At 37.2% G+C, this 27,066-nt stretch overlaps 3 protein-coding genes across 3 annotated transcripts; 1 reads left to right on the top strand and 2 right to left on the bottom strand.

The window, feature by feature from the left end:
- Nucleotides 1-358: 358 nt before the first annotated feature.
- On the bottom strand, nt 359-1,177 carry LOC103524581 (innexin shaking-B-like). The gene has a single exon (XM_008489607.2). It carries the CDS (start codon nt 858-860, stop codon nt 486-488), a length of 375 nt encoding a protein of 124 aa, XP_008487829.1. The 5' UTR covers nt 861-1,177; the 3' UTR covers nt 359-485.
- A 136-nt stretch (nt 1,178-1,313) lies between these two features.
- LOC103524580 (nose resistant to fluoxetine protein 6-like) lies at nt 1,314-25,458 on the bottom strand. Its single transcript, XM_008489606.3, has 11 exons — nt 24,417-25,458; nt 18,842-19,011; nt 18,424-18,608; nt 17,645-17,826; nt 17,355-17,402; nt 16,951-17,118; nt 15,875-16,097; nt 9,712-9,841; nt 3,661-3,835; nt 3,192-3,334; nt 1,314-2,154 (listed from the first exon to the last, which is right to left on the bottom strand). The coding sequence occupies exons 1-11, from the start codon at nt 25,429-25,431 to the stop codon at nt 2,023-2,025; spliced, it is 2,571 nt and encodes an 856-aa protein (XP_008487828.1). The 5' UTR covers nt 25,432-25,458; the 3' UTR covers nt 1,314-2,022.
- Nucleotides 6,864-9,398, top strand: LOC103524575 (cytochrome b5-like). The gene has a single exon (XM_026819952.1). It carries the CDS (start codon nt 7,047-7,049, stop codon nt 7,440-7,442), a length of 396 nt encoding a protein of 131 aa, XP_026675753.1. The 5' UTR covers nt 6,864-7,046; the 3' UTR covers nt 7,443-9,398.
- Nucleotides 25,459-27,066: the final 1,608 nt, after the last annotated feature.

Genomic DNA, 27,066 nt, shown 5'->3' with positions numbered 1-27,066 from the left:
TATTGCAAAATTTCCAAGTTACAGAGGTCGTTCACCCTTCAATAGACCTGTCCAAAGATGTTTGTTGCATTGTATTTAATAGAAAAACGTAGAATTGATGAATATCTCGACGTATTGGCAAAACATGGATATAAAAATAGTTTGTTGCAAACACGGAGTAAAATTTCACTTTCAAAGTAGGTGAGTAGGAAGAAGGAATATTTTCAATTGAATCATCGGAAACTTGAACACATTTGGACACAAATCATACTTCTATTTTCACACATTTAGTAAGATAATTTTATAAATAAAAAGATTTTCACAAACTGTACTTTGAATTTCAAATTAAAAATATTGATAATAATTCGACAAGGAAAACATTCCGCAGTACAGGACGAGGATATATTAACCTACGAGTAAAACACTAGAACAAGTATTACCAGCATAAAAGCTAGCAAGATAGCCTTTAGTACATGAAAGACTCGGAATACAACAAAAAATGAAAATTACCTGAGTTTTACCTGGAAAAATAAACAGAAGCAGACCCACTGGTAGTAGCCATAGGTTTTCCTATCCTCCACTTTGCCCCGTGAGTTATCTACTCCTGGATAAGGGACTGCCACACCAACTTTCTTCTTGAAAGCTGCCCGGATGGTATAGGTCGAATGAATCCAACAATAGGTATTGAGTACATCCTCTGGAATATCCTTGGTGTGAACACAGTCTATTGGGTTTCCAACATACTGCCGCGTGGTTACAATTAAACTGAAAGCGATCAAGATCATAACGGTAATGCTGTAATGGAGGCGAAATATTGGCGAGTCAATATGAACGTGACTGACTTTGATGAGGTTCTTTAGTCCGCGAAACACGTCAAGCATGACTTGGTTACGATACAAATACAAACATCACTGCTAACACGCGGCAACATTCCTACCCAAACCCTCACAACCATGTGTCAGCCGTCAGCAGTACTCTCTTCGCCACACCGGACTCACGGAAGCTAAATTTAAACTTCGGCCTCTCTCGTGCATCTCCGTCACACCTCTGAATTTTGAATTTTATTACTACAAAATACTCGCGGAGCGGTAGGATTGTTTAAATTTCGACTTGTAAACATTTCGCAGCCTTCGCCCCAATGTATTACAGTTTTTATCGCTTAGAAACAATAGGTAGAAGTAATCATCTGACCGGGCACTTAAGTCTAAGCTCACGGTTTATGCGTGAGGATTATACTCCACGGGACCTTGATTTGACGGGCATTATCTCAAAACGGACAATTCCTAACATTCCGCACAAGTTTCACTTAAGTTATGAAAACAACACAAGCTAAAGAGAATTCAAAGTACATTTTCATTTATTACTCACTAGTATACCTACTCACTAGTGCATAAATCATAGAAAGTTCCACAAAGGGATGTAAACAATTTTTATTGAATTATTTGAGAAACATCTTACACAGACACACTCTAGTAATAAGTTAGATTTAAATGGTAATAAACTTCTTCGGCAATAACTTTTGGTTTATATCTCTGGAAATCCCTTAGTCCCAGGATAAAAATTCCACATGGCCAGTGCTATTAACTAAGTGTACGAATATATCTTCGAAAGACCGGCCATTCATGTCGGGGTTTGCCTGACAGTTTTGCCCGACAGGGTTACGTCTGTCACTGGCAAAACTGAACGCGAGTGGCCGTTGTAAGAATAGCTCTAATAGTCATTAGGGCCGTCTAGCTTCAAGACAAATCGGCCGTCTGGCCTCCAAAGACGGTTGAATGCCAATAATACAAGCAAGCTTAGTGGCACACATGGGATCAGTGAGTAAAGCTTCGTCATTTCCTACTGATCCAATGTTTGTGTTCTGTTGTTGTTAACTTTTATTTCGACATTTCAATCTTCCTCCACCAAGGGGGTTTGTCCAGAGTGCCGAGGGATCTAAAGTAGTGGGGTTGACTGGACATTCAAAGATTTGCGGCACATCATGCACAGCTGTTCTGCAAAATGCAGAATTGTGTTTTGTTTTTTTCATATTGGTGAGAGATTTCATTGAAGTCTGTGCCTTCTCTTGGTAGGAGAAATGATCTTGAGCATGGTAACAATGGGTGCCTCAAAAGCGAGAGATACGAGGAACGAAATGAGGTAGGATGTCACTAGTTGACCTATGAATAGAGTGATCTGAAATCAAGAAACAGTAAATAAGAGTACATTGAAAGGAATAGGTTGAGACATTCATTATAAGATGCTAGAATTACACCATTGAGAGTGGTCTGTCCCAAGTGATTTGATTACAAGTTACATATTAACATATGTCGTTTATCGTTTAAGTAAGTAAGTAAAAGTCGCAGAATGGATTTAGGCTTTGCATAATACAAATTTGTAAATTTGTTTGCATTCCGTAAGTATGCTAAATATGGACCCCGTCAGTTCCAATGGATTGGTCCAAACTATAACAACAAAAGTGACGTAACGAAGTCAAATTTATTGATTTCTTAAATGAACCGTTACGAAAACTAGTAAATTACACTGCCAAAACAATTTCAATTCTCAGTTTTGAATGTGAATTTAATATTTTTGGTTCCGGTTATTTGCAGAAAACAAGAAGGCATAAAATTGAAATAAAATTTCCCCGTAATTTTATTTTCTAACACGTGTAGTAAGTAGTTATTAATCTGTCTTGGTGGGAGGGGGGGGGGGTTTCCTCACCAAAAAATGGGAAAACTGCTTGTTATAATATTTTCAATGTTTGGGGGGGGGGGGGGGGGGTTTCCTCACCAAAAAATGGGAAAACTGCTTGTTATAATATTTTCAATGTTTCATAATATACAAACCATAAAATTTTCATAATTTACATAATTTTATTACCTGTTGAGGCTGAAACCGACGAAAAATTTAGCCTAGCTTTGTTGCTTACGTCAGCACGAACAATAGGAATTGGAAATGAGACAAACGGAGAGGTTGAAAGAAAGTCATTAGTGATTAGTACCTACTTCCTGTAATATCCCTTTTCCCTGTACATCCCCTCCTGGAAATCCACCACAAAAGTACTCACGTTTCCATTAATGATAGTAAAAATCTATGACCTCACCATTATGAAGAAAATCAGAACTCATCAAAATTTACTTCACAGAACATTATAATTAATCAGATTTTGACAGACTATGATCAAAGTTGTGGGAGGACCGAACTGAGGATCTCTGGACTGAAGAACTTACCACAATATCTTTGCCCAAATGCATAGGACTATCCCGGGTCATAACCATAGATCTCATGACAATGGGATGAACTAGGTACGCGCAATAAGTCACTCGACTGAACGGGTACAAGCACTTTGCAGAGAGGAGAGAATTTACAAAGCCTAAAATAACAAAAATTAGTAAGTAGGATTAAACACGACACTTGGTAAAATAACTTCAAATAATAGTGCTCATTTATACTGCTCGCATAGGACTGAAAAGTCCCCTTACTCCAGCAGTAGGCTACTACTATTATTGTGGTCAAATTCTCAAATTATTTTGAGGATAAAATTCAATACCTCGGCTGGGATTGAACCCACGCCCTCCAGTTTATCAGACGAGCGTCTCGTCTTGACCACTACTCCTCCGAGGCAGGAAAATAAAGGGACTTTTCATTCTCATGCCGGCAGTATAAAGAGATAAACAGGGTATATTCTATTCTACTTACCTCCGTACCCCGTAGAACAAGCTATGACTATGAAAGCCAGAGCTAACGCCCACAACGAGTGACTGAGAGCGGAATATGCGGCAGCAGTTAGGGGATGAAGTGAAGACCCGTATACTCCAAACACCATGCCTAGCAGCAAGAATATCGATAGGAACCAACCCGTTATTACGGTCAACTGAAAGCAAATTGAGAAGAATCACAAAATTCAAGGGTTAGAATATTTAAATTTGCCTTTGGGCAGCCACTCACTATCAGGTAGAACTGACAGGCGGACCTTTTCAGCCGTACCTGTCAGGTCTACTTGATAGAGACTGGCTGGTCTTTGGAAATAATAATAATAATAATAATAATAATAATAATAATAAAAATTTAGGGATGGCGATTTTTATGGGAGCTGACGCCCTATTCAAGTTGAATTTTTATGGGAGCTGAGATAGTAAAGAAGCTTGATATTACAACTTTCCATACCACTAAAACATAGAATATACCTTGTTTAGTCTCATACTGGCAGGATAACACAAGGTATATTCTAAAGCCAACACCTGAGAATCAACAGGTAAAAGCCAACACCTGAGAATCAACATGTGATCTTTGCTAGGACATTTCTTTATCTCAACTCCCTGTACCGTCGTTATTAATCAATCGATTAGTTAGTTCTCCATAAATCATTACCGTTAATACTCGGCGGGATAATTCACTGCCTAATTACATGGTCAATTGATCACATTACGGTGCCGAGCAGTCTAAGTCTGCGAATAATAAATCCGTTCTCGCCCCATTATAATTATTATTATAACGAATTGCTGCCTGGTGGGACCATTAGGCTATAATTTATATTTTCAACAAGAGAAATGACATCTTTATCGAGACCTCCCTCCATGTTGCGCCTTCGAATTGTCCGAATACTACGTGCAGGATAATCTGAGATGTAATGGTTTCATCTCTTGCACACAAATTACGAGTATAACACCTATTATTATCCCAATATCCCATCAATCATATGAGACCTTGTTTAGACTACTGCTGGGGTTAAAGGACTTTTTAGTCCTATTTGGGGAGGATAAACAAGATATATTCTATTCTATATGCAGTCGAACCCAAATGGGACCCGTCTAAACGGAAAACCTGGATAAGCGGGAATAAATTGTCGGTCCCCTGGATTCCCAATCAGGCAAGTTCGAATCTATAAGCAAGGATCTTTATATAAGTGCAATATTTATTTTAAAAATGTCGTATCACATACACAAGACCTTGTTTAGACTGCGGGAGTAAAGGGACTTTCCAGTCTCATTCTGGCAGTATAAGCAAGGTGCATTCTATTATTTTCCCTCCTTCAATTACATATTTTACATGATTAATTACAATTTCTATTTAGATACTCGATTACTCGTACATGTAGTCTGCACTGATTCCCTATTTGTACTCATGGTCACATGAAGTTCCCATGTGTTTACCATGCAGCAGCATCTAACACTGTCTTATTGTATAGTGCTGCTACTATGTGCTACTCGTCACAACTTTTTGTGAGTGTAAGACGAAAGAGAGAACAAAATCAGACACGATTTTTTCTTTTTATCGTTCAAAAATAAATAAATAATAATAATAATCAGGTATCAAAATGGTTACAAATATACAAATACTCTTATCATTTTGATAACAGGGTCTGAAAAGAAAAAATAAGAATGTCTGAAAAGATTCCATGTTCCATGACTTAACTATGGTTTGGGGACTTTGGGGTTGGTGACGGTACAAAGTACATGCGATTGTACTGGGGTTTCTCTCATTTCGAAAGACCAAAGGTTAAAATTTATTTAAGGAAATAAATGAAAATCACGATTCATATTTAAATCATTACATTCATTATACAGCCGTTTAAAGTAGGTACCTAAATAACCATTTATTTATTAACAAATACACAGTACCTACAATTGTACAATTCAACATCATTAAATATAATACATGTTATGGCTTACTCTTTATCCATGGAGCAAAAAAAAAAAAAAAAAAAAATAAATAAAAAATAATATCTGGTGTGAACATCACACGACTTTCCTTATCCTATTGAATGATGATGCTTAGTTGGGTGTTGTCCTATTTTAACTTTTACAATATCTCTAACCGTTTAGTCAGTATCGCATTTGCGCGTGCGCAAAGGCAGGCTAGCAACCGTGAGCTCATGGTGGATTTCACCAATGACTTAATCAGAGATTTCACTAATGGGAGAATTTTCAACTATCCAAAAAAGAGTTTTTCATGATCTAAACAGGAGTTTTTAAAAACTACTCCCCTATGGATCATTAAAAACTCCCTTTTGGATAATCCAAACTCCTTTTTGGATGATTGAAAATTCTCCCATTAGTGAAATCTCTCATTAAGTCATTGGTGAGATCCACCATCAAGCCGCCTGGCATACTGGCATGCTCAACGCGCACTGAGCCGCATACAAACACGCGTAGTTATCACTATCACAACAAGCTCGCTATCATTAGGGCCTTATGAGTTGGCATCATTATCAGCAAGAGTATTATCACGAGGAATGAGATGCCCAGCTGATGTGCGCACTGTATCATAGCGAAGTTAGGAGCGGCTGCACACAGAGCCTGCAATATGAGAGTGATTTGCTTGTGAATGCGCGTACTATGCGCGTTAAATTGCCAACAAACCTGCCTCGGTGGCGTAGTGGTCAAGACGCTCGCGTGGTAAACAGGAGGGCGTGGGTTCGATCCCAGCCGAGGCATGGTATTTTATCCTCATTTATTTGAGATTTTGACCATATAATAATGGCGCTATAACCACATCGGCAGATATTTGCCTGAATTTAATGTGAGGGGGGAGGTTTAAATACGATTTTACGCAATTATGTAGGTGCCCTGGATATTATAATAATTATATTCATTAGAATATTATTTTTCTCTGATTGAAAACAGAGTTTCATTTTTTTTTTTCAAAACGCTAATAAATGGTAATTTACCTACAGATAATATACTAGGTTGTTAAATGTGATAATTTCCCTTGAAGATTATTTAGGCTCAGACTCTTCGGGATATTTTATAATTTCATTTTAAAAAATATTGTTAGAGGATACCTACGTGTTTTGAATCACGTATCCAGAGCGTTAGTTGTGTTCCACGGTCCAATGTACGCCAGTCTCAGTACTAACTGTACTAATGATGTTGTTTAGAAACCTGGAATTGTTTATTTCGAATCGGACCTCACTAGCTCAGTTCAAAGTATTCAGTGAATCAAACAACAAGACCGTCAAGGTATACGTGATCAATATTCAAGTAAAGTAGTTTGTGCTATTAGGAAATAGTTAATTTCTAGTGCAGGTGGTGTGCAATAACAATTTGTTCAATTATAGATTTTTGATTAATCTAAAATTCAACATGTCCAAAGAATTTACCTACAAAGAAGTGGTCGAGAGTACAGACAAAACTGCCAATCTTATTGTCATCAAAGGTGTTGTCTACAATGTAGCACCTTTCCTCAATGAACATCCAGGAGGTGAAGAAGTTTTACTAGACCAGCGAGGCCAGAATGCTACTGAACATTTTGAAGATGTTGGACACTCAACCGAAGCTAGGGAACTCATGAAGAAATACAAAGTAGGTACGATATCAGACCCTGAGAATATTCCAGAATCAAGTACTGGAGGTTCCTCAAGTTATGACGGCAAGTATGTACCCCCCAAGTCCACAGATGAAGAGTCAGGGATGCCCTCATGGGTTGTACCTTTAGTGTTTGGACTCCTAGTGGTTCTAGTATATCAATATTTCCAATGAAGTATTGGATAGAGGAGAACTCAAGGACGCAATGACTTGCTCTTTTATTTACATCTCGGTTCTTCCTCATTACAAACTTGTGGGTTTCTGTCTTTGGGTGATGGCTTGCACCTTATTTATCAAACTAGTTCTTCATGTCACCAGGAAAACCAGATGTTTTCTGGAAATTCGACTCATAGGTTGAGTCGGATATGAAAAACCCGCCAATGTCAAACATCAGTTACATTCCTGTGGAACTTCCTCACAAGTTTTCCTTGGATTAGAGCCTTACAACATTTACAACGGTTATACTTGTTCGCGTTTCAAGGTATTAGACTTAGCTAGGTATCTATTTCAAGGTATTTCATTATTCGCTCTTTCATTTCAATCTTTAAGGAAGATTCGTTTGGTTTTGTGACACGGTCGCTTCGTATCGAATACTGCTTCATATTACCAATTTAATACCTACCAGTAGGTACATAGATATTAAATATACATACAATGACAGTGAATACCGGTCGCTTAGAATTGAAGTCTTCTTTAGACTCCAATGTATTTGGCTCCTTAGTCCCAAGTTCAGTCATGTTTCGCCAAAATAAAAACCTAAATAGAGGATCTCTTATCTGATTGGTTGACTGCCAATTGTTTACTGCACTCGACCAACTAGAAACGAAAAAACAAGCCAATACAGTGACCGTGAAATTGAACCTTGAACCCTGCAATTTATTTGATCAGGGGCCCCAGTTAATAAGTACTTAGACTTAGCTAGGTAACTATTTCGTAGAAAGATTCCCATTTCCATGAGGCTATATAGGAGTTCAATGCATGAGCGAGAAGTGAGGCTTTATATCCAAGGTCGGATTTCAACTTCAAATTGAATAAAAGGTCTATGAAATCCGGTATAAATATTTCAACACGCGGTTTTGTCATTACTTTACTGACCCCGCCACAAGCTGGGGATTTTTTCCCTCTTAGAATCTGCCAATGGCTAAATTTGTATCTTTTCTAAGAAAATCCTGTGTAGAAACCAACGGAGAACTTTTATAGCCACCTAACACCGTTATTCTCCTGAACTGTGTTACATGAGACGTTTGCTTTTATCGAAGCTATACGGTGTTAGGCCAGGTTATGTAAGTCGGCATGATTACCGTACGTCCGAGGACGTGATAGATAGCGTTCAGAGGAGAAATATTACATGATTTCATTCAGTGCGATCCAGAGGTCAATTAGGTACCCAGTTATATTCACTCGGTAATTAACGATAAGATCGCATGAGAACATTTCCAAACTGTTCTTGTAACACGAGCGCTAAATAAATCAATACTATTATGAACGATTATCATAGATAAAAATCAGAAAATTTCAAGTAATTTGAAACCCTATGCAGTACATTATCCAATAGAATTAATAGTAGGTACCTTATGTATACTGTCGGCTTGGAATAGACTATTTCATTACGGCAAAAGACCTTTTTTTATTTGTTGAAATCTCTGGCCCAATAATTGTAAGGATAGTGTTGAAAATATGAATTATTTCCCAATATTATGTTGATGTGATGAAACCATTTGTTGGAATATGTATTGGGTATTGTGAATGTCTAGGTTCAATTTGTTTCAGGGATTCTACCAATTATGGCCGAACTTACCACAGAGTTTTCAGTTAATCCAGAGTTTGAGAAATGCTGGCCTGTGTAAATCAAATGGGTGACGTCAAAGAACACCCCACTGTGTTAATTCTCAGTGGTAAGATCGGCCATAAATAGTAGAATCCCTTAGAAGAAGTCTTCGAAAAGTATAGGGAGACACATTTTACCTATAATATTACACAGATGTGAGGAACTTGTTCAATAAAAATTATTCTCTTGGACCTCTGCGTGAAATGACCCGCAATAAAGGAATACGTTCGTGTGTTCAAGTTGGTGGAAGAAAGTGGTCTCGTGAGATGAAGGTGAAAGTTAGTCCGGTACCGATAGAACCCTAGTCCGGTTGACCTCCAAATAAGATACAATTTACTCGGCCTCAAGTATGTAGAATTGCACTAAGAGGAGGGTTAGAGCAAAAGAATAAGCTACTTGGCATGTTGGAAAACCTTCGTACTAGCATTGTGAAAAATGAGTTTATGCAGTCTAACTACCTAACTGGTTGCTACGTACCCAATTTTGCGAATGTAATTGAGCGGTTTAATGCTAAACGACTTTATAGCGTTATAAATTGGTTTTGCGTAAAACGGCTAGTCTAGCAGTAAAAATAGGATATATTCTATTCTAAGTACACATCAGTGAGTCTCTTACCTTGTTCATCTTAATCGAGCAATCTGTCTTGTACAAAATCCAGCCCACAGATATGCCTATCAAATAGGGACCTAGTCGGGTCCATGGTTTGTCATAAATCTGATCGAATAGTGTGAGAGGATCATCGGTACTGGAAAATACAATAGTCCCGTATTAAATACACAACAGCCAGCCCAGTTAGCTTGGAAGGTAGCGCGTCTGCCTTGTAAGCCCTAGGTCGCGGGTTCGATTCCCGCCCGAAGCGGATTTTATCATCAACGTAAAAGGTTCGCTCTCGGAACGGCTGGCTTTCTCCTATCCTGTCTTCCTTTTCTCTTCGATTTCGGAACGATAAGACCTTAGCAGTTAAAGTTCTCTCTATCAAACCTCTTGGGGGAAAAAACCAAGGGTGGTCAAAAAGCATCATTTCCTGTAGCTTTTTCATGACATGACCCTGGATGAGGCAGTCAGGGTCGAATGTATGGGGACAATAGAGAAAGCTGGTTGAAATCCTTGCGAAAAAGGCCAGTAGCATAGGTCACTTTTGCTATAGGTACTAGTTGGGTAAAAAAATAATAATAATAATAATAAATGATTTCTTCTTTTTTTTAATTTCATAGGTAGATTATTCCATTTTTCTCTTCCGCAAAGTACCTACTTAGGTTTCGCCTATATTCATTTCTTTAAACACTTTTGAGGTCAAAACCTTCATTGTCCTGGCCAGTTTCTATTGCTACAACTTGAACTCTACTTGTAGACTATTCTCCATAATTCCAATACAATTTTTCCCGAGTTTCACAATTTCTAGATGTTCTCTTCGCAATATAGGAGATATAATTTATGCTAATCTAATCGTAGTGTCATAAACATTATGAAACACGATGGAATAATCGTTGCACGCAGTTTATTACGTGGCAAACACTTGACAAAAAGAAACACTGAGATTGAAAATCGTCAATGTACGTCAGACACGTAAGATGCATTATCTCATAAGCCGATATCTGCTTATGATGCGCTTTGTCGATGCAAACTAAGCTAGATAAACCGTTTGCTGGTTTTACTCATAAATTTGCAACGTGAAAAAAGTTCCGTTTTCTAGCAAAAATTGAAAATCGTTAATGTACGTCAGACACGTAGGCAATTCCCGGGGACTATCACATTTCAAATCATTTTTTTTCCTTCAACTTTTGTATAATTTAGTGGGTAATTTTTGAGAGCAGAAATACCTTAGATTTGCTCTAAAATATATTTCGTAAGATAACACTTCATACCAAAGAAGCATAGGCATTAGGCATTCTGTCATTCAGTGGAACGAATTGACCGTGGCACTTAGAATGGCCAATATACCTACCAACAATGGTTTCATCAGATCAATACTTATATTGGGAAATAAGCTACATAGCCACATAGGCAATATCCGATTCGGCCAGTGACTGCTGATTTTACTAGCTCATGATTCTTTGAAATATTTTTGCTATTAACTAGAGAACAACCAGGTTTGGGGGAAATCAGCGATTATAAAATTGTTCAGATTTCGAAATTGTAGGTTTCCCTGAACAATATTTACGTAATTTTTCAAGAATTCAAAGCTTGTTTGCATGCTCAATTTTACATGATTTTAATTCTCGATCTCTGTTTTTTCATTTAATGATTCCATTATTTCATACGAAAAACTAAAGATAGACAGAAATCAAAATACCATTGATATTTCCTCCTCTGTACCCAAATATTGTTAAGTTTTAGTTAAATTTTGTTATTGATTTGTAAGATACATTCTTTTAACGAGGAATTCCTTTTTTTATTTATTTTAAAATATATATAATTATTATTGTACATATACTCGTATATGAAATGTCTTGAGTTATTTAAATTCCTCGGCATGATTTTTAATAAGACAGTGTAAGAACAGAGAGAAATTTGGTGGGAAAAGATTTCAAAATTGATATAAAGTAACATTTGTAAATTTCAAGTGAGGTTTGTCAATCTTTGTGTAGATAAATACAGTTACACTGTTTCACAAAGATAATAAAGCTTACTGCAAAATTTGACATAGTTCAAGGTATCATGTCAAATATGCATGATTGATAGGTACATTGGATATTATTGACTGAAAGCTAACAGACTGACGTCACACGTTAGTAAGACTGATGAGCGGAACAACAATATGAGTTCAATCTTGGTTTGAAGCTAAAAAGTTTGAAATCAAGAATTTTTCCTTCAACAATGGAGCAGTTGCAAATGGGTAAAACTTATTAATAAATGGTCGATTCCTACGTAAAAAGTAGTGAAAAATGCAAATCTGAGGTCAAAACTCTGAAAAGGTAAAAAAGGTCGAACATTCAATTTTTAATTGCTGTTCTAATGAAAAAGTTCAAAGAGTTGTGACGTCAGATTTCACGTCAAAATGCGCAGAAACGCTTGCGCACAAACAAACGAAGCGGGAGTCATGAATTATGACGTCTCGCCTACGGGAGCGTATGTCGTGACGTCAAAGTTTACGATTTACCGGTATTTTTTAATCGATTTATCTCGGTATCTAGAGGTCGTAGAAGAAAAAGAAAAAATCTGTTGGTCCTCATTTCTTCTGCTCTATGACTTTGAAACATCACCCAAGTAAGCGCAACTGATCTATTATTAATCTTTGATCGATTACACAGTAAGTATGAAAATTGATTTGGACGAATGTGACCTAAATCCTGCATCTTGCTTGTAAGGAAGCAAGATCTTTAAAGTATGATTCAATTGTTCACACATCATAAAAAAAGTATGTTCAATTAATGTCACAACATTTTTTATGACGTTCATTTATTATGCAACATATCCTGTTGGTAAGTTTTAATGTTATTCGGATATCTTTCGTCCAAGTTGGTTAAGGCATTGTATTTGTAACCGGAGAATCCAATATTCGAACACTTCCTTTTGAATCCCACCCACAACATAAAAAAATCCAGTAAAAGGAAGGGCATTTGTAAGATACAGTTCAAACAATTAATTATATCCAACACCTATAAACAATTAAAGTTATAGTTGTAATGCAAACAAGAAGAGCTTGTTTCGAATTTCTTACAGTAAATGGCCTCTTTTTGACTGGATTTTTCAATGTCTTTGTGGGGATTATTGTAGTTCACAGAAGGCAGAGTACTTAGTACCTACACCCTCATTCTAATTACAAGGTAGGGGGAAAACTATTACCTATCTTTTTTTCTCATTGATAATTTTTTGTCCCGCCGGGAACTGATCTCAGATTTCCAGCAAGCATCTCGCAAGGCCGCGGATATCACTCTAAAAAATCAAATAAATCAACTACTTGTACAGTTCAAGTTTTTTGTTTAGAACGGAAAACGTTTTTACCTTTTATTTACTCTCATTCAGGTATACTAGTCTCGTAGAGATAAGATAACACGAGCTTATCAGCAAACGAGCATCTTGTACTCTCCTCAGGTACCTATTTACTGTAAACTCATCCATGCAACTCACATTGAGTTTAAACCTCTGAGAACTGTGGTCACCTCTGCCAACGAGGTCGGGATTGTCTCTAACCAAGTTGTGACGTCAGATTTCACGTCAAAATGCGCAGAAACGCTTGCGCACAAACAAACGAAGCGGGAGTCATGAATTATGGACGTCATCGCCTACGGGAGCGTATGCCGTGACGTCAAACTTCACGATTGACCGGTATTTTTTAAATCGATTTATCTCGGTATCTAGAAGTCGTAGAAGAAAAAGAAAAATATCCGTTGGTCCTCATTTTTCCTGCTCTATGACATTGAAACATCACCCAAGTAAGCGCAACTGACCTAATGAGAAATTACAGGTATTATCGATAACTCTCTAATCGAGACAATTTTTAACGGAACTATACATAGGTATATGTAGGTAAAAATATTTTTACCTCATTGAGCTAAATCCCTAAAGGGGATTTAGCTCAATTTAGATCTTGATTAAACTAAAAATGTTCTCAGTAAGAGCTTTTGTTATTTTTAGCTAAATCCCTAAAGCTAAATCCCCTTTAGGGATTTAGCTAAAAATAACAAAAGCTCTAACTGAGAACATTTTTAGTTTAATCAAGATTAGGGATTTAGCTAAAAATAACAAAAGCTCTTACTGAGAACATTTTTAGTTGAGGCAAAGAGTTGTGACGTCAGATTTCACGTCAAAATGCGCAGAAACGCTTGCGCACAAACAAACGAAGCGGGAGTCATGAATTATGACGTCTCGCCTACGGGAGCGTATGTCGTGACGTCAAAGTTTACGATTTACCGGTATTTTTTAATCGATTTATCTCGGTATCTAGAGGTCGTAGAAGAAAAAGAAAAAATCTGTTGGTCCTCATTTCTTCTGCTCTATGACTTTGAAACATCACCCAAGTAAGCGCAACTGATCTATTATTAATCTTTGATCGATTACACAGTAAGTATGAAAATTGATTTGGACGAATGTGACCTAAATCCTGCATCTTGCTTGTAAGGAAGCAAGATCTTTAAAGTATGATTCAATTGTTCACACATCATAAAAAAAGTATGTTCAATTAATGTCACAACATTTTTTATGACGTTCATTTATTATGCAACATATCCTGTTGGTAAGTTTTAATGTTATTCGGATATCTTTCGTCCAAGTTGGTTAAGGCATTGTATTTGTAACCGGAGAATCCAATATTCGAACACTTCCTTTTGAATCCCACCCACAACATAAAAAAATCCAGTAAAAGGAAGGGCATTTGTAAGATACAGTTCAAACAATTAATTATATCCAACACCTATAAACAATTAAAGTTATAGTTGTAATGCAAACAAGAAGAGCTTGTTTCGAATTTCTTACAGTAAATGGCCTCTTTTTGACTGGATTTTTCAATGTCTTTGTGGGGATTATTGTAGTTCACAGAAAATCTGATTTTAAGGTGGGTTTTTTTTTTTTTTTTTGACAGAGGGAACTGTAACAGCGAAGAACAGCACAGGAGAAAGGCAGTCGTTTCGAGAACGAACTTCATCTGTACAAGTTGAAGTTCGCCCCGGGCGGGAATTGAACTCGCGATCTTCCGCTTACCAAGGCAGGCATGTTACCTCCCAAGCTAATTAGAATGACAAGATGGATTGAACTGTTTGTTTTAACTCCTAAACATTGCGGAAAAAATTAATTCTTTAAAATATACAACATTTTTGTCTGACTTAGTATACTGTGTCAATTGGCAACTCAATAGTTGAGCAGTTCGTGCAATAAAAGATATATGCTGAGACTTCTTTTTGTGCTAGAGGCAGGTAGGTTTTATACATGACGGAACTGATGCTTTTTTCATGTTGTTTATTAACTTTGTCCGATCGATATAATACAATAATTAGATGAAAAAGTTCCAGGTTCTTCCATTACTTTCCTTCGACCTTGAATAGTAACATTTTCGCAACCTTGGAATGTAAATTTCTCAAAAGTAACTTCCATGGTCAAGTGGGTATCACACCCAAGGCAAGCACGGTACCTCCCAAGCTAATTGGAATGACAAGATGGATCGAACTGTTTGTTTTAACTCCTAAACATTGCGGAAAAATTGAATTAAAATGAGCAATAATCACATCGTCAAATTAATTAATTCTTTAAAATATATAACATTTTTGTCTGACTTAGTATACTGTGTCAATTGGCAACTCAATAGTTGAGCAGTTCGTGCAATAGAAGATATATGCTGAGACTTCTTTTTGTGCTAGAGAGGCAGGTAGGTTTTATACATGACGGAACTGATGCTTTTTTCATGTTGTTTATTAACTTTGTCCGATCGATATAATACAATAATTAGATGAAAAAGTTCCAGGTTCTTCCATTACTTTCCTTCGACCTTGAATAGTAACATTTTCGCAACCTTGGAATGTAAATTTCTCAAAAGTAACTTCCGTGGTCAAGTGGGTATCACATTTGCACACTGAAAGTTCCGGGTGTTCCAGTACTGTGACAAAACCAGGTTAGACAAGAAACGTCCGACAAATCAAAAAGTATCTGCGTGCTACCTACCAAACTACTAACTTGAAGTTCATACCTATATTAAGTGTTGGCAAAAAAAAAACAACAACTCCTTTTCTTCTTCTTTTTCTTTGCCTTTTCCCGTGTTCAGACAGGGTCGGCGTTTTTCGTATACAATATGTATAAGAAAAAATAATGAAAAAAAAAGCAATTTAATTTTCGATTAATGTCTCACCTGAAGAACCGATAGCCAACGAGTCCGACAAACTCGAGACAACCGGATGCGAAACCGGTGACTTTGGTGAGGCGATGAACGTCGATCTTGGCAATCGTTCTGAAGTAGAGGAAGGACACCAGAAGTCCCGAGATGAAGAAGAAAGTGTCCACCGAAAACGTGGCGTTGTTCACCACTTGAAATATGAACTCCTCTTGAACCACGATGCGATACTCCATGTTATCTACAGGGGGAGAAATGGAATTGGATTTAAGGTTCGATCTTATGAAAACTCATTTACGCCCGATCTTACTACAGAGTTTTCAGTTAATCCAGAGTTTAAGAAATACTGGCCTGTGTAAATCAGATGGGTGACGTCAAAGAAAACCTTTGACACTGTGTTAACTTTCAGTGGTAAGAGCGACGATTAATAATAATAACAATAAAACTATTGACGTCCCGTTATAATATCAAGTTCCTGTGAAACACCACAAAGGAAACGTACAGTTGAAAGCGTGACAAAATTCAATCCTTCAGACATAGACCTAAACCATGTCACGGATTCGAACCAGTAACCTTTACATTACGTGTCCACGAGATTAACCACTTGATCAGTAACATTTCTGTCACTCGAACCCACAACCTGCCAATCTCTGTCGGTTACCTACTTCCTTTGACATAAAGAAGGTTCCCAGATGACCAGAAAGGGCAATTGATTATACCTTTCTCTTGGTTTCAAATACTTCGGTGGGTGACTGTCTGATACTCTCATGTTGACCCGGTATCGACAAAGGATAAGTACAAGTAGTGCTTTATTTAGACTGTCAGCTTAGAACAAGGTTTGTCAGCACAAATATAATGTCACCACAAAAAATATAATCTTGGAAGTTGAGATATGTATAGAGTGAGTGGATCATAAAAAAGAACTATTCTTTGCAGTGAACTACTGAGTCAATAAGTCAGATCTTATCTCCTAACACATATAGGGAGTTGAAGAGTGAGTTATCAGTTTCAAGATCGGATTCATTGACTGAGTACAGTGCTTTTATATATATAACTCACTTATTCCTGTCACTTCTTTAAGATCACATACTTACCAGCATATTTGAACGCAATGATACAAGTGTGGCCCAAAACCACCCAAGCCATGCTGAGTGCTCGGAATCCATGCACAGTAGGAATAGTGTCCACGCCCACACTTTGGTCACAGATTTGCTTCATATTCCGAATTACCGAGAACGACAGCAACATTTCCGTCAGCAAATCTGAAAACAAGAAAAGGCAATGTTCATTTCTTTTTTTATTCGTTCTTCTTTACTTCGGTGGTGTAGTGTTCAAGACACTTGCCCTGTAAACAGGAGGACGTAGGTTCAATCCCAGGCGAGGTATGGAATTTCATCTTGAACATAGTTTGAGAATTTGACAATAATAGTAGTTGCCTACTGCTGGGTTAAAGGGACTCTCTAGTCCTTTTCGAAAATTACAATATTATAGTACTTACCATTAACTTTTATTTCACCTGTTTCCAGTACTGTACCGGCAGGAGAATCTGAAATATAAATTAATTATTTAATTAAATTTTAGCTTTGCTATCATGAGTAAAAATGTATCCAAATCAAAGTTGGTAATTTTTTTTTACGATCCTAAATACAAAGATCAAGCGTTGTGGCACGCTCGAACGTCAAGAGTTCAAAGCGATGCCCAGCCTATATTCAACACGAAAAACACCTTTCTGTGTGAAGCATATTAGCAAACTATAAACACGGAAAGTAGGTAAAGTAGCAGACTTACCGTGACCCGAGACATCCAGCTTCATTTCATTCGAAGGCAATCCCGCATTGGATATCGCATAGTTGTAATTATCGTACATCTTCTTCTCCTTCTTGTTGAGATCACACTCATCCTGCCGAGACAGATAGAGATCCAGACACGTTCCTGCAGCCAGCAGAATGGCGACAATCAGAGTGACAATCCTGCGAAGGGAATAATAGAATAGAATATACCTTGTTTATCCTGCCAGAATGAGACTGAAAAGTCCCGTTACTCCCGCAGTATAACCAAGGTCTTATAATATATTTCATAGGTGCAGGGAACAATGCAATTTAATACATAATGTGACCCAGTTGTTTTGTTTTCGATTTGTAGGGTTTTATTTTTTAAGGGGAGCTCTTGCAATCAAAAAGAACAAAAACCAAACAGCAAATGCCAACTAAAGTAGGACTAATAAGGATTTCATGCCGCAGTTGGAATTCGAATCTACGCCGTCCTGCTTAAGAGGCAAGTACCTAACCAACGTGCAACGCCTTGAAAAAGATAGGCATAACATTAGATATAAAAGAGGGATATACTAACATAGGACTAAAAGTCCCTTTACTCCAGCAGTGGACTACTACTATTATCGTGGTCCAATTCTCAAATTAAATGAAGGATAAAATTCCATAATTTGGCTGGGATTGAAACCGCGCCCTCCTGTTTACCAGGCGAGCGTCTTGACCACAACACCACCGAGGCAGGTGAATCCCCCTATTATATCGGGGTATTGGCCAAAATAGTCTCGTTTGCACACTTACCCCAAACTCCATACCAGAGGATCACGTGCCATATTATAGTACGAGTGGGGAGGTCTCACATGGGATATAGCCACAGATCTTTCCGAGGAGGCTGCCCCTTCTTCCGACGAATGTTGAAGGATCTGGGTCACATCTTGCTGAAGACAGGAGTATGGGAGGCACACTCCAATAAACTGACGGCGCTCCTACAAGAAAAGAAAGGGAAGGACACGTTAGAAATTCCTAATCATGAGAAAGGCTTTCAGATTTGGAAACTTCAATACGAAACACTTTTTACAATTTTCCCCCTGGTTTTTTGAACTTTAAAAGATTAGCTGGTTTTTTTTTCTTGTTATATTTTATTATTTTTGTGAAATTCTCTGGGTTTCGAAACTAGTAAACAACCTGGTACACAGGTATATCTTGAACTTTCCCTTACCTTAGGTTCAATAGAGGCAAATTCAAAATCAGCCCTCGCAGTAAAGAATCCCAACTTGAACGGAACTCGGGATGGATGCTTGGAAATTCTGGCACACAGAGAAGAAGATCCAAGCCAGTAGGTGTTGCCATTGTAGAAACTTCCACCGTAATGCCCGCTTGCGTCAAACACTGGGGAAAGTAAAAACAGGGAGATGAAACACACTGCCAAAACGGGATTTCCAGTTAGATAAATAAAATAATAATAAAAAATTCGAATGTCAGAATAATTCGATTAAGTAATAGTTGAGGTGCAAACAAAAAGATGTAACTGTCAATAGAAAGTATTTGCGGTCGAACAAAACTGAAGACCAGAGACATTAGCATATTACCGCGACAATACCAATATCTTTCTATCCATATCTGCACCTAAACATACTGCATTAATATCTCCTGATTTCAGAGTAGGTAAGCATTTTTTAAGCAGCCGTTTACCCCAAACTCCAGACTAGCGGGTCGCGTATAATTCGAAAATAATTGGAATCGGGGAATCCTAAATAAAAATCCTGCCAAATCCCAATTCCGACAAAATAGACCAATTAGGTTAGATTTTTGATACCTTGGAGTGATATTTTCCCTATAAATCAAGAAGAAAAAACGTATTTGAAGACCAAGATCCAATTCCATCAACCGTCCCGTTCCACATAGCAAATATTTACTCAATAAATAATGATAATAACCTGCGTAGAGTAGCGTGAGTATGTCAGTGTGTCTGTGTCTATGAATACAATAGCTTCATCACCATACCAGCAGATGTGATCCATTTCTTTTGAATTCTATCTGGACTAAGGAACCCGAATTAGAATTATTCAACAACAATCATTCAGTGCTGATATGTTACCTAACACTCTCGGTGCGCTATTGAAATGTTCATACATTATGTCATGCGTTTGAAGATACCAGAAGGTGTTAGAGGCTTATAGAAATACCTGAGCTAATAGGTGATATTTGGTGAACTCTTTTAAACAGTATATTTCTGTGGATTGTAAAGGTTGCTCGGTTTTATACCAGACTATTAGTTTGGAAATTTGAGTACTTTAAGCCCTGCATGGGGCCAACTTTTTAAAAAATTGCCTTGGCTTGAAACATAAATGACAAAAATTGAAGCACAAAAATCAGAATGTAAGAGTTAAATCAAGGTAAAGTTCGTGATCGGCAACGATTTCACCCTTTGCTTATTATAATGTAGGTAATTATGTAACCCAATAGTCTTGAAAAATCCGGAGTAAGTAAATAGTCATAGGTATAACACAGAAATGCAATAAATGTTGTACAAACTAACATTGAATTGCACAGCCATTCATTTTTAAAGATCAAACTGTCATTAAATTGTAATAAAAATGTCAGGACTTATTTGTAATAGCTCTCATTACAATTTTTACTACTCTTTGTATTTTATTATGCTACTAAATAGTACATTTCATAATGTACCTACACTGAGGTGGTCGATTTTACCATCAGTATTTTTCCCTACTGGTATTACTGGTATAAGTCGCAATAATCACTATTAATTAAGGAAAACTTAAAGCACTTCTTGCCCCGCATCCAAAAATACGTCGTCAGTAAAAAAAAAAAAAAAAAAAAAATAAAAACCTTTTTTCCCCCCCACCAAAAAAACGTCGTCAAAAAAAAAAAAAAAAAAAAAAAAAACAATATGAAATCTTCTGAGATCATCAATCAGTAGTTGAAAACAATCCATCTCTTTTATTTCTTCCATTGATTGGGGTCACAGAGAACTATAGGAAAAACTCATAAGGTTTGAAATGCATGGTGATTATTTCATACTAATGGGCAGATTCTATCGTACAAGATTTTTCCTTAAAGTTTGTTTTTCTCGATTTTTTTCGAGGCAAGGTAATTTTATTTAGTTGTATAGGATAGGTACGTAATACTTCCGTGTTTATACTGATGCCTGACTGCGACTGAAAAAACTTCTTAGACACGGCTCTTTTCTTTTCCCAAGTACTTAAATGACCGATAGTACTAACAGTGACGACCCAAATCTTCAGCTAGAATTTTCTCAGAACTATGGACTCGTGAAGCTTAGTACACCTATGGGACCTTTGGTTCCTACACTTAAGTCCCTAGGTGGGCTTTTTGAGTGTGGTGCTAAGTACGACTTCAGTTCTAAAATTTTACACTCGGAAAGCCTCAGCATTGCAACATGAGTACCTACCTTACTTGTGTTTATATTCTGTATTTTATCTTGAGAAATCAAAAACTGGTGACCGAGATAGGCAACTGATACGAGATTATAAGAGGTAGGTAGCTGTGATCTTATTTTGGATAAGGTTCGACCAGGATTTTTCTTGATGATCAAATTTCAAGTGATAACTTGATCTAATACCTGTATAATTGATTACAAAACGATGCTATCTATAGCTGATGAAATGATTAAAATGTACGTGTACCTACTTAGGTATAAGTACTTTTTGTGTATATTAAATAACAGGACCCCCCCCCCCCCCCCCCCCCATCTCACCAGCAATAGTAAATTGCAAAGTATTTACTCAAAAAAAAAAAAAAAAAAAAAAAAAAAAAAAAAAATGTCGACATTTTATAATGGGTGAATAGATTAGAAAGGCACTTTTTACAGAACAAGAACGCATAAATATGCTCGTAACAGAATAAAGTCTAAGGCCGACACTGACTCACTATCAAGTAGACAGGTACACTTGATCAGGACCTAACAGATACACCTAATGCGAATTTAATATTGAGTGCCTGTACAAGTAGTGAACATTCAAAGCATCTCATATGAAATTTATAGCGTCAATCATTTCTTAATGGCGGGTATACCAGGATTCTTCCATACGTTTAGTCATTAGCAAATTTGAAATCCTGAGGAATTTTCATGTTATTCTATGCCTACAACAGCTGATGTGTTGGACCACAGAAATGCAGGAAATTCTAACGTAAGTCGTAACTCTTAAATCTTAGAATGTGAAAATCGAAATGACAGTACTGTATGTACCTACACCCAAGTGTAGACACACTCATATTTATGAACAAAAATTCTCGGTCTCAGATCAGTCTTAAGCAAATTTTGGCCAATCAGATATTTGGAATTGATGCTTGAGCACTTGCTAAGAGCCAGTATTTTGTTTACAAATATGTGTTAATGTGGGTTAAACCAAGTGATAACTAGTTTTATTTCAATGTGTAAATCCTGTGATTGTGATCTAAATGAACTGCAAACAAATGATGAAATGAGAAAAGTGATGCACTTAGTGAATAATGGGATTTCTTAGTTTTACAAATGAGATCCACGCAAGAGTATATCCTGTAATTTAATTAGCCCATCCTTTTTTTAATGGGATGATGCTATATCTATACGTACATAACTTACGAAAAAGCATTACTTCAAGGTAGAATTAGCCTAAGCTCCAACTCATCTCGTAGTCTAGTCCAACCTCAATTAAAACAGGACAAGTCGAGGATTCGAACCCGTGCACTCTTTACTTCTTTGGTTCTTAACCTTTTCCCCGACCACTAAGCTGTCAAGAGACGCTGCGCTGCTGAGCCATGTTTGAGATAGTTCAAACAATGCGCGTGAACTGAGAAAACCATTAGGTACTATTGTAACTATAACATGGACTTTTCGTACTATCTCTATCTGTCTGTCTGTATGTGTACAGTACAACCTCCCTTCCAACTGGTCCCGTACAACGTACGGGTCAACCACTAATGCCAGAATAAACTTACTGCTGAACATTCAGTGAATTTAGGACCTAATTAACGGTACTCAATTGATAACAAGATTTTTCCATCAGGAATTCGAGATCCGATGAAACGAAAAGCAATGCAAGGTTTTTCAATCGGAGATTGAATTGAATTGATTAGATCACGAGACCTTCATGCTTTAGATTATCTTCCAGAGATCTAATCAGATAGATTTCTCTTGTAAACAAGACTAATCTCATATCCGCGAATGCTTTATCTAATTTTAATCGAGGTAGGACGCTGTCTTCACCTAGGTACTTTGAAATCAGCCATTGATAACTTACTCGAGATTGACAGCAGAAACTCGCATAGGTGTGACGTGACATTAGCATGATTTTAACAGTAATGACGACTAATGGCTAATGAAATATATACAAGATTAGGTGCAGACTATGGGGGTAAAGAATTATTCAATCTCATCCTGGCAAAACAAGGCATATTCTATTTTAAATTGAAATGCGGGTCTTTTCTGACGAAATTCCTGTGTGCGGAGTCCACTGTGTGGGACTATTGCACCCCGAAAGCATATTCTATATTACCTATTCTAAGTTGTAACTTACAGGAACACATCTCTTTTCAATATTGTAAATAAGGTCCCCTTAGATTCCTGTACATCAGGTTTAAAGATGCTGTAAACCAGGAATCCGAGATTCAATGATGTTTGTTCGAGACAAACTCGAAAACTTTGCACTGTGTATACAGTATGCTTGATATCATAAAAGGTATCGATCTACATCCCAACACAATCGTTAATCATAAAAAATGAAAGATGCCTACTGTCCATAAACTAGTCTAATGATCCTTTGAGAACCACTGGAATAACGCAAATCTACGGTGCAATTTGTGAACTTGGTGGTAACCACTGTTGAGATAGTAGCCGTAATGACCATTTTGCAATTTATTGGTTTTCTGAGCGATGCACCTATTACTGTTCCAATGTTGAAACTTATTCTTCCTTGGAATGATGAAAACAAAGAATACGTGAGATATGCATTTTCATTTTCAAAGTGAGTTAACATGACCAATTGCGTTCTTTGAACATCAAGACAGTATCTAATACAAATACGCTCTTGGTAGTACAGTGTTTAATAGAAAGTAAAAAGCTCCTTCGGTAGCCCAGAGGACGTGGGTTTGAATTCTAACCGAGGCATAGAATTGTCATTAATTCGAAAATTTGACCATGATGGAGCTTATTTCTGAGATTCGTGAGTCTCAATCAAGAAGTAAAAATAAAGTATCATGAATCATGATCATCTGACGTGAAAAGACAGAAGTGTGTTGTAACACGAGTTTCCATTCTTAGCGGAGGAAATGGCTTAGATAGTTACGACTCAGATCCTTTTCCTGAGAACAGCGGAAAAGAAAATCTCGTTAGATTTATGAATGCCTTGTCGGTAGTTTTAAATTACAGATCGTTTTCAGTGTTCTTGAACTCGACTGTAAAAGTTACAAGAGATTGGTACAGATTGTGTAATTATGTACATTTACATGGTTAAGTGCAGTGCTTCACTATCTACGTCTATCTATAATGTTATCAGCACTGCATCATAGTGCCATAAAGTAAATTGGTTTGTTAGTGGTCGAAGTAATGATCTTAGGGTGGGTTTTCGCATGACACATGGACAAGTTATGGAGGTTCTCAGAATTATAACTCGAGATCGATTAGGAAAGCGCTTGTGAAAAAGAAATGATGCAAATGTTTTAAAAATTACGAGAACAAGGGGTTTCCAAGTATAAAATCTGAAGCTATCAACAAACGTTGCTAAAGCTACATAAAGTAACAATAACAAGCAATTACTAAAAGCAGCACTTACTTTTCAAAGCCCAAGGTATCCGGCTGTTAAGTGCCTCAATATAAAGAGCCATGTCCTTCTTACAGGGGGCCGAAATATTGAGTTCCTCCAGTCCTGGTAATCTCTCAGGTTCGTAGAAATCCATCAACTCCTTCAGAGAATTCACGTTGAAGCGTCGGGATATGAAGGGTTCCGGGGGAGTATTGGGCGCGCGCTTGTATAAATCACCGGCTTCACGAGGTATCCTGTAGGTGATAATGGTACTAGGTTCCCCCATAAGTTCATCGTTATCTTCATTGGAGTACACATTTACTACATCAGAGCTTGAAGCTACTGTTTCCCCAGAGGAGTTCGCCTGTAAAGTCTCAGATTTAAGGTCAAGTGTTTGGTCGGACTTCGATGATTTAGGTTTCAAGTTAGTCGGCGTTTTGGGTGTGTCTTTTTTAGCAGCTTGATTTTGTTGGTCTAAAGATTTAGGTTTTGAAATGGGGTTGATCTTTTGAATAAAAGTTCCGACCTCTAAATTCAAAGAGCCCAGATCTTCATCTTCACCACTTAGCAAGTCTTGGTCTACAAGATCAGAATCCAACTCCTCATCACTCCAATCAAACGCATTGGTATCATTATCCAAACGAGTTATATTTATCAAAGGCGTCAGAATGCTCAGCAGTTTTTCCAAACTTGAATTGTCCTTCTTGTAGTCGAATTTGAAAGTTTGAAACTGCGGATCCTTCCAGTCGAATTCTTTGGATTTGTCAGTTATAACAGGATCAATGTCCTCTAGCGTATCGTTTAACGTCGCTTCAAAATCATCCTCCGATAACTTAACGGATTTCAAGAACACGGTTTTATTTTGTGGCGAAACTTTCACATCCGGTAACTTCGTCGGTAGAACATTTGTTTTGTACTTTGGAACAGCCTTTTCAATCGATTTGGAATAGGTAACATTTTTGGTAACATCGGTAATATTTTTGGTTTCACAGCGTATAAAAATGAAAAGCTTGAACACAATGAGTGGATAGAGAGGAAACTTCATGATAACACGAGAGAACTGCACATAGCAAACTAATAGACAGAACTAAGGATCAGATCTCGGATGATAAGCAGTGGCTATCGTAGTAAAATAGTAAACAGGTAGGGAGAGGCGCCTTCGTGTTACATTCATTCACAAGAAATATTTATCACTCGGTACAGATAGCTATTCGGTACTCGTAAGGACTATTTTCTTGGTTACATATTACCAGGCACCGAATCAGACACGTGAAAATTAACCAATGAAAACGAATTGGTTAAGTATCACTCATTTTTTTTAATTCTTTTTATTTTTTGATACTATTTTTAGTTGAAATAAAAGAAATTAACAGAGCTTTTGCCAAGGGAAATTTAGCTATCATTTGTTTAAGGTGTCTTTAAGCTTTATACTTCCACATTGCAAGTGGTTAATAACAATCGTAACACAAATAGGTACAGGTAGAACATATTATTAGAAAACATTATATTATTTATGTAGGTATTACAAAATATACATTTCATCTTCTATAGTCGACGAGATCACAATCCATGTTAAAATTTTCGTCAACTCTGGGAATCGAACCCGGCACCTTTGACAACCGTGTTACCACTGAGTGTCAAGTTCCAACCCTGTTCACAAGTAGATACTTGGTATTCCATTACGGGGTAGGTAACTAATGGTAGTCATACTCCTGAACCAGAGTGGTGAAATAGATCACGTTAATAAGCAAGTCTTCGATTCCCATTACCCATAGCCTATACTCAACGCTGCCTTATTAATGTATCAGTAACGGTTTGTTATTTTTATTCAAATAAAACAGTTTTCCTCCAAACAATGAGTTAGGTCATAGGAACGCAACGTCAGGTAATCTAGGTAAGCTAATTATCGTGCTACCATTGGTTACTTGGGAAATTCTTCAACAATTATTGGTAGACACAAGTCAATGATAGAAGTGTTTTGATATAAACTAAAACACACTTCTCTCACCTAAAAATTGTTTTTGGGACGATATGGCCTTAGCAGTTAAGGTGTGTCCACACATAGTCAACTGACATCGATCGATGGGCAGTCGACTATATTTGGACACACTTTTACAGTTCCCTCTATCAAAATAAGGTTTTCTTTAAAGCCGTGCTGAAGGTTTTCTTCTAAGTCCCAACCTATTAGAGGTCTACAATACAGATGCGTAAATCAAAGCATTAATAGTAGGAGGCATGATGAGTAGTTACGTAGACAAACACAAGAGGAAGATAGTTCTACTGACTGTTCAGAGTCTTCAGAGGATATTATACAAAAATGTTTTGTACAGATTGTTACAGAATAGTTACTTAGGGGTTGTAATTAATGTGTATAAGCTTTAACTTTGTTCTTGCCATTACCTAGCAAACGATAAGGGATACATTACCAGTCGAGCGCCTTAATCACTATTGTTACAGAGGCTAAAGAAAGTAGTTCGCAGGTGAAGAAGTTATTAGCGATCGAATATCTTTCGTGACGTTTGGGCCACTCTGTACTCAATACTCATATCTCGGAGTATCATAAAATTTTAACATTAGATTTCTGCACAGTCATCATAAGTTTATGGTACCTACCATAAAGCAAATGCCATCAATATGAGCATATCTGACAATGGACAAGGAACTGATGTAGATATAGATA

The sequence above is a fragment of the Diaphorina citri genome, unplaced genomic scaffold, assembly GCF_000475195.1.
Source record: "Diaphorina citri unplaced genomic scaffold, Diaci psyllid genome assembly version 1.1 scaffold106, whole genome shotgun sequence".
Classification (NCBI taxonomy): Eukaryota; Metazoa; Arthropoda; class Insecta; order Hemiptera; family Psyllidae; genus Diaphorina; species Diaphorina citri.
This window is presented reverse-complemented; position numbering and strand designations above follow the sequence as displayed.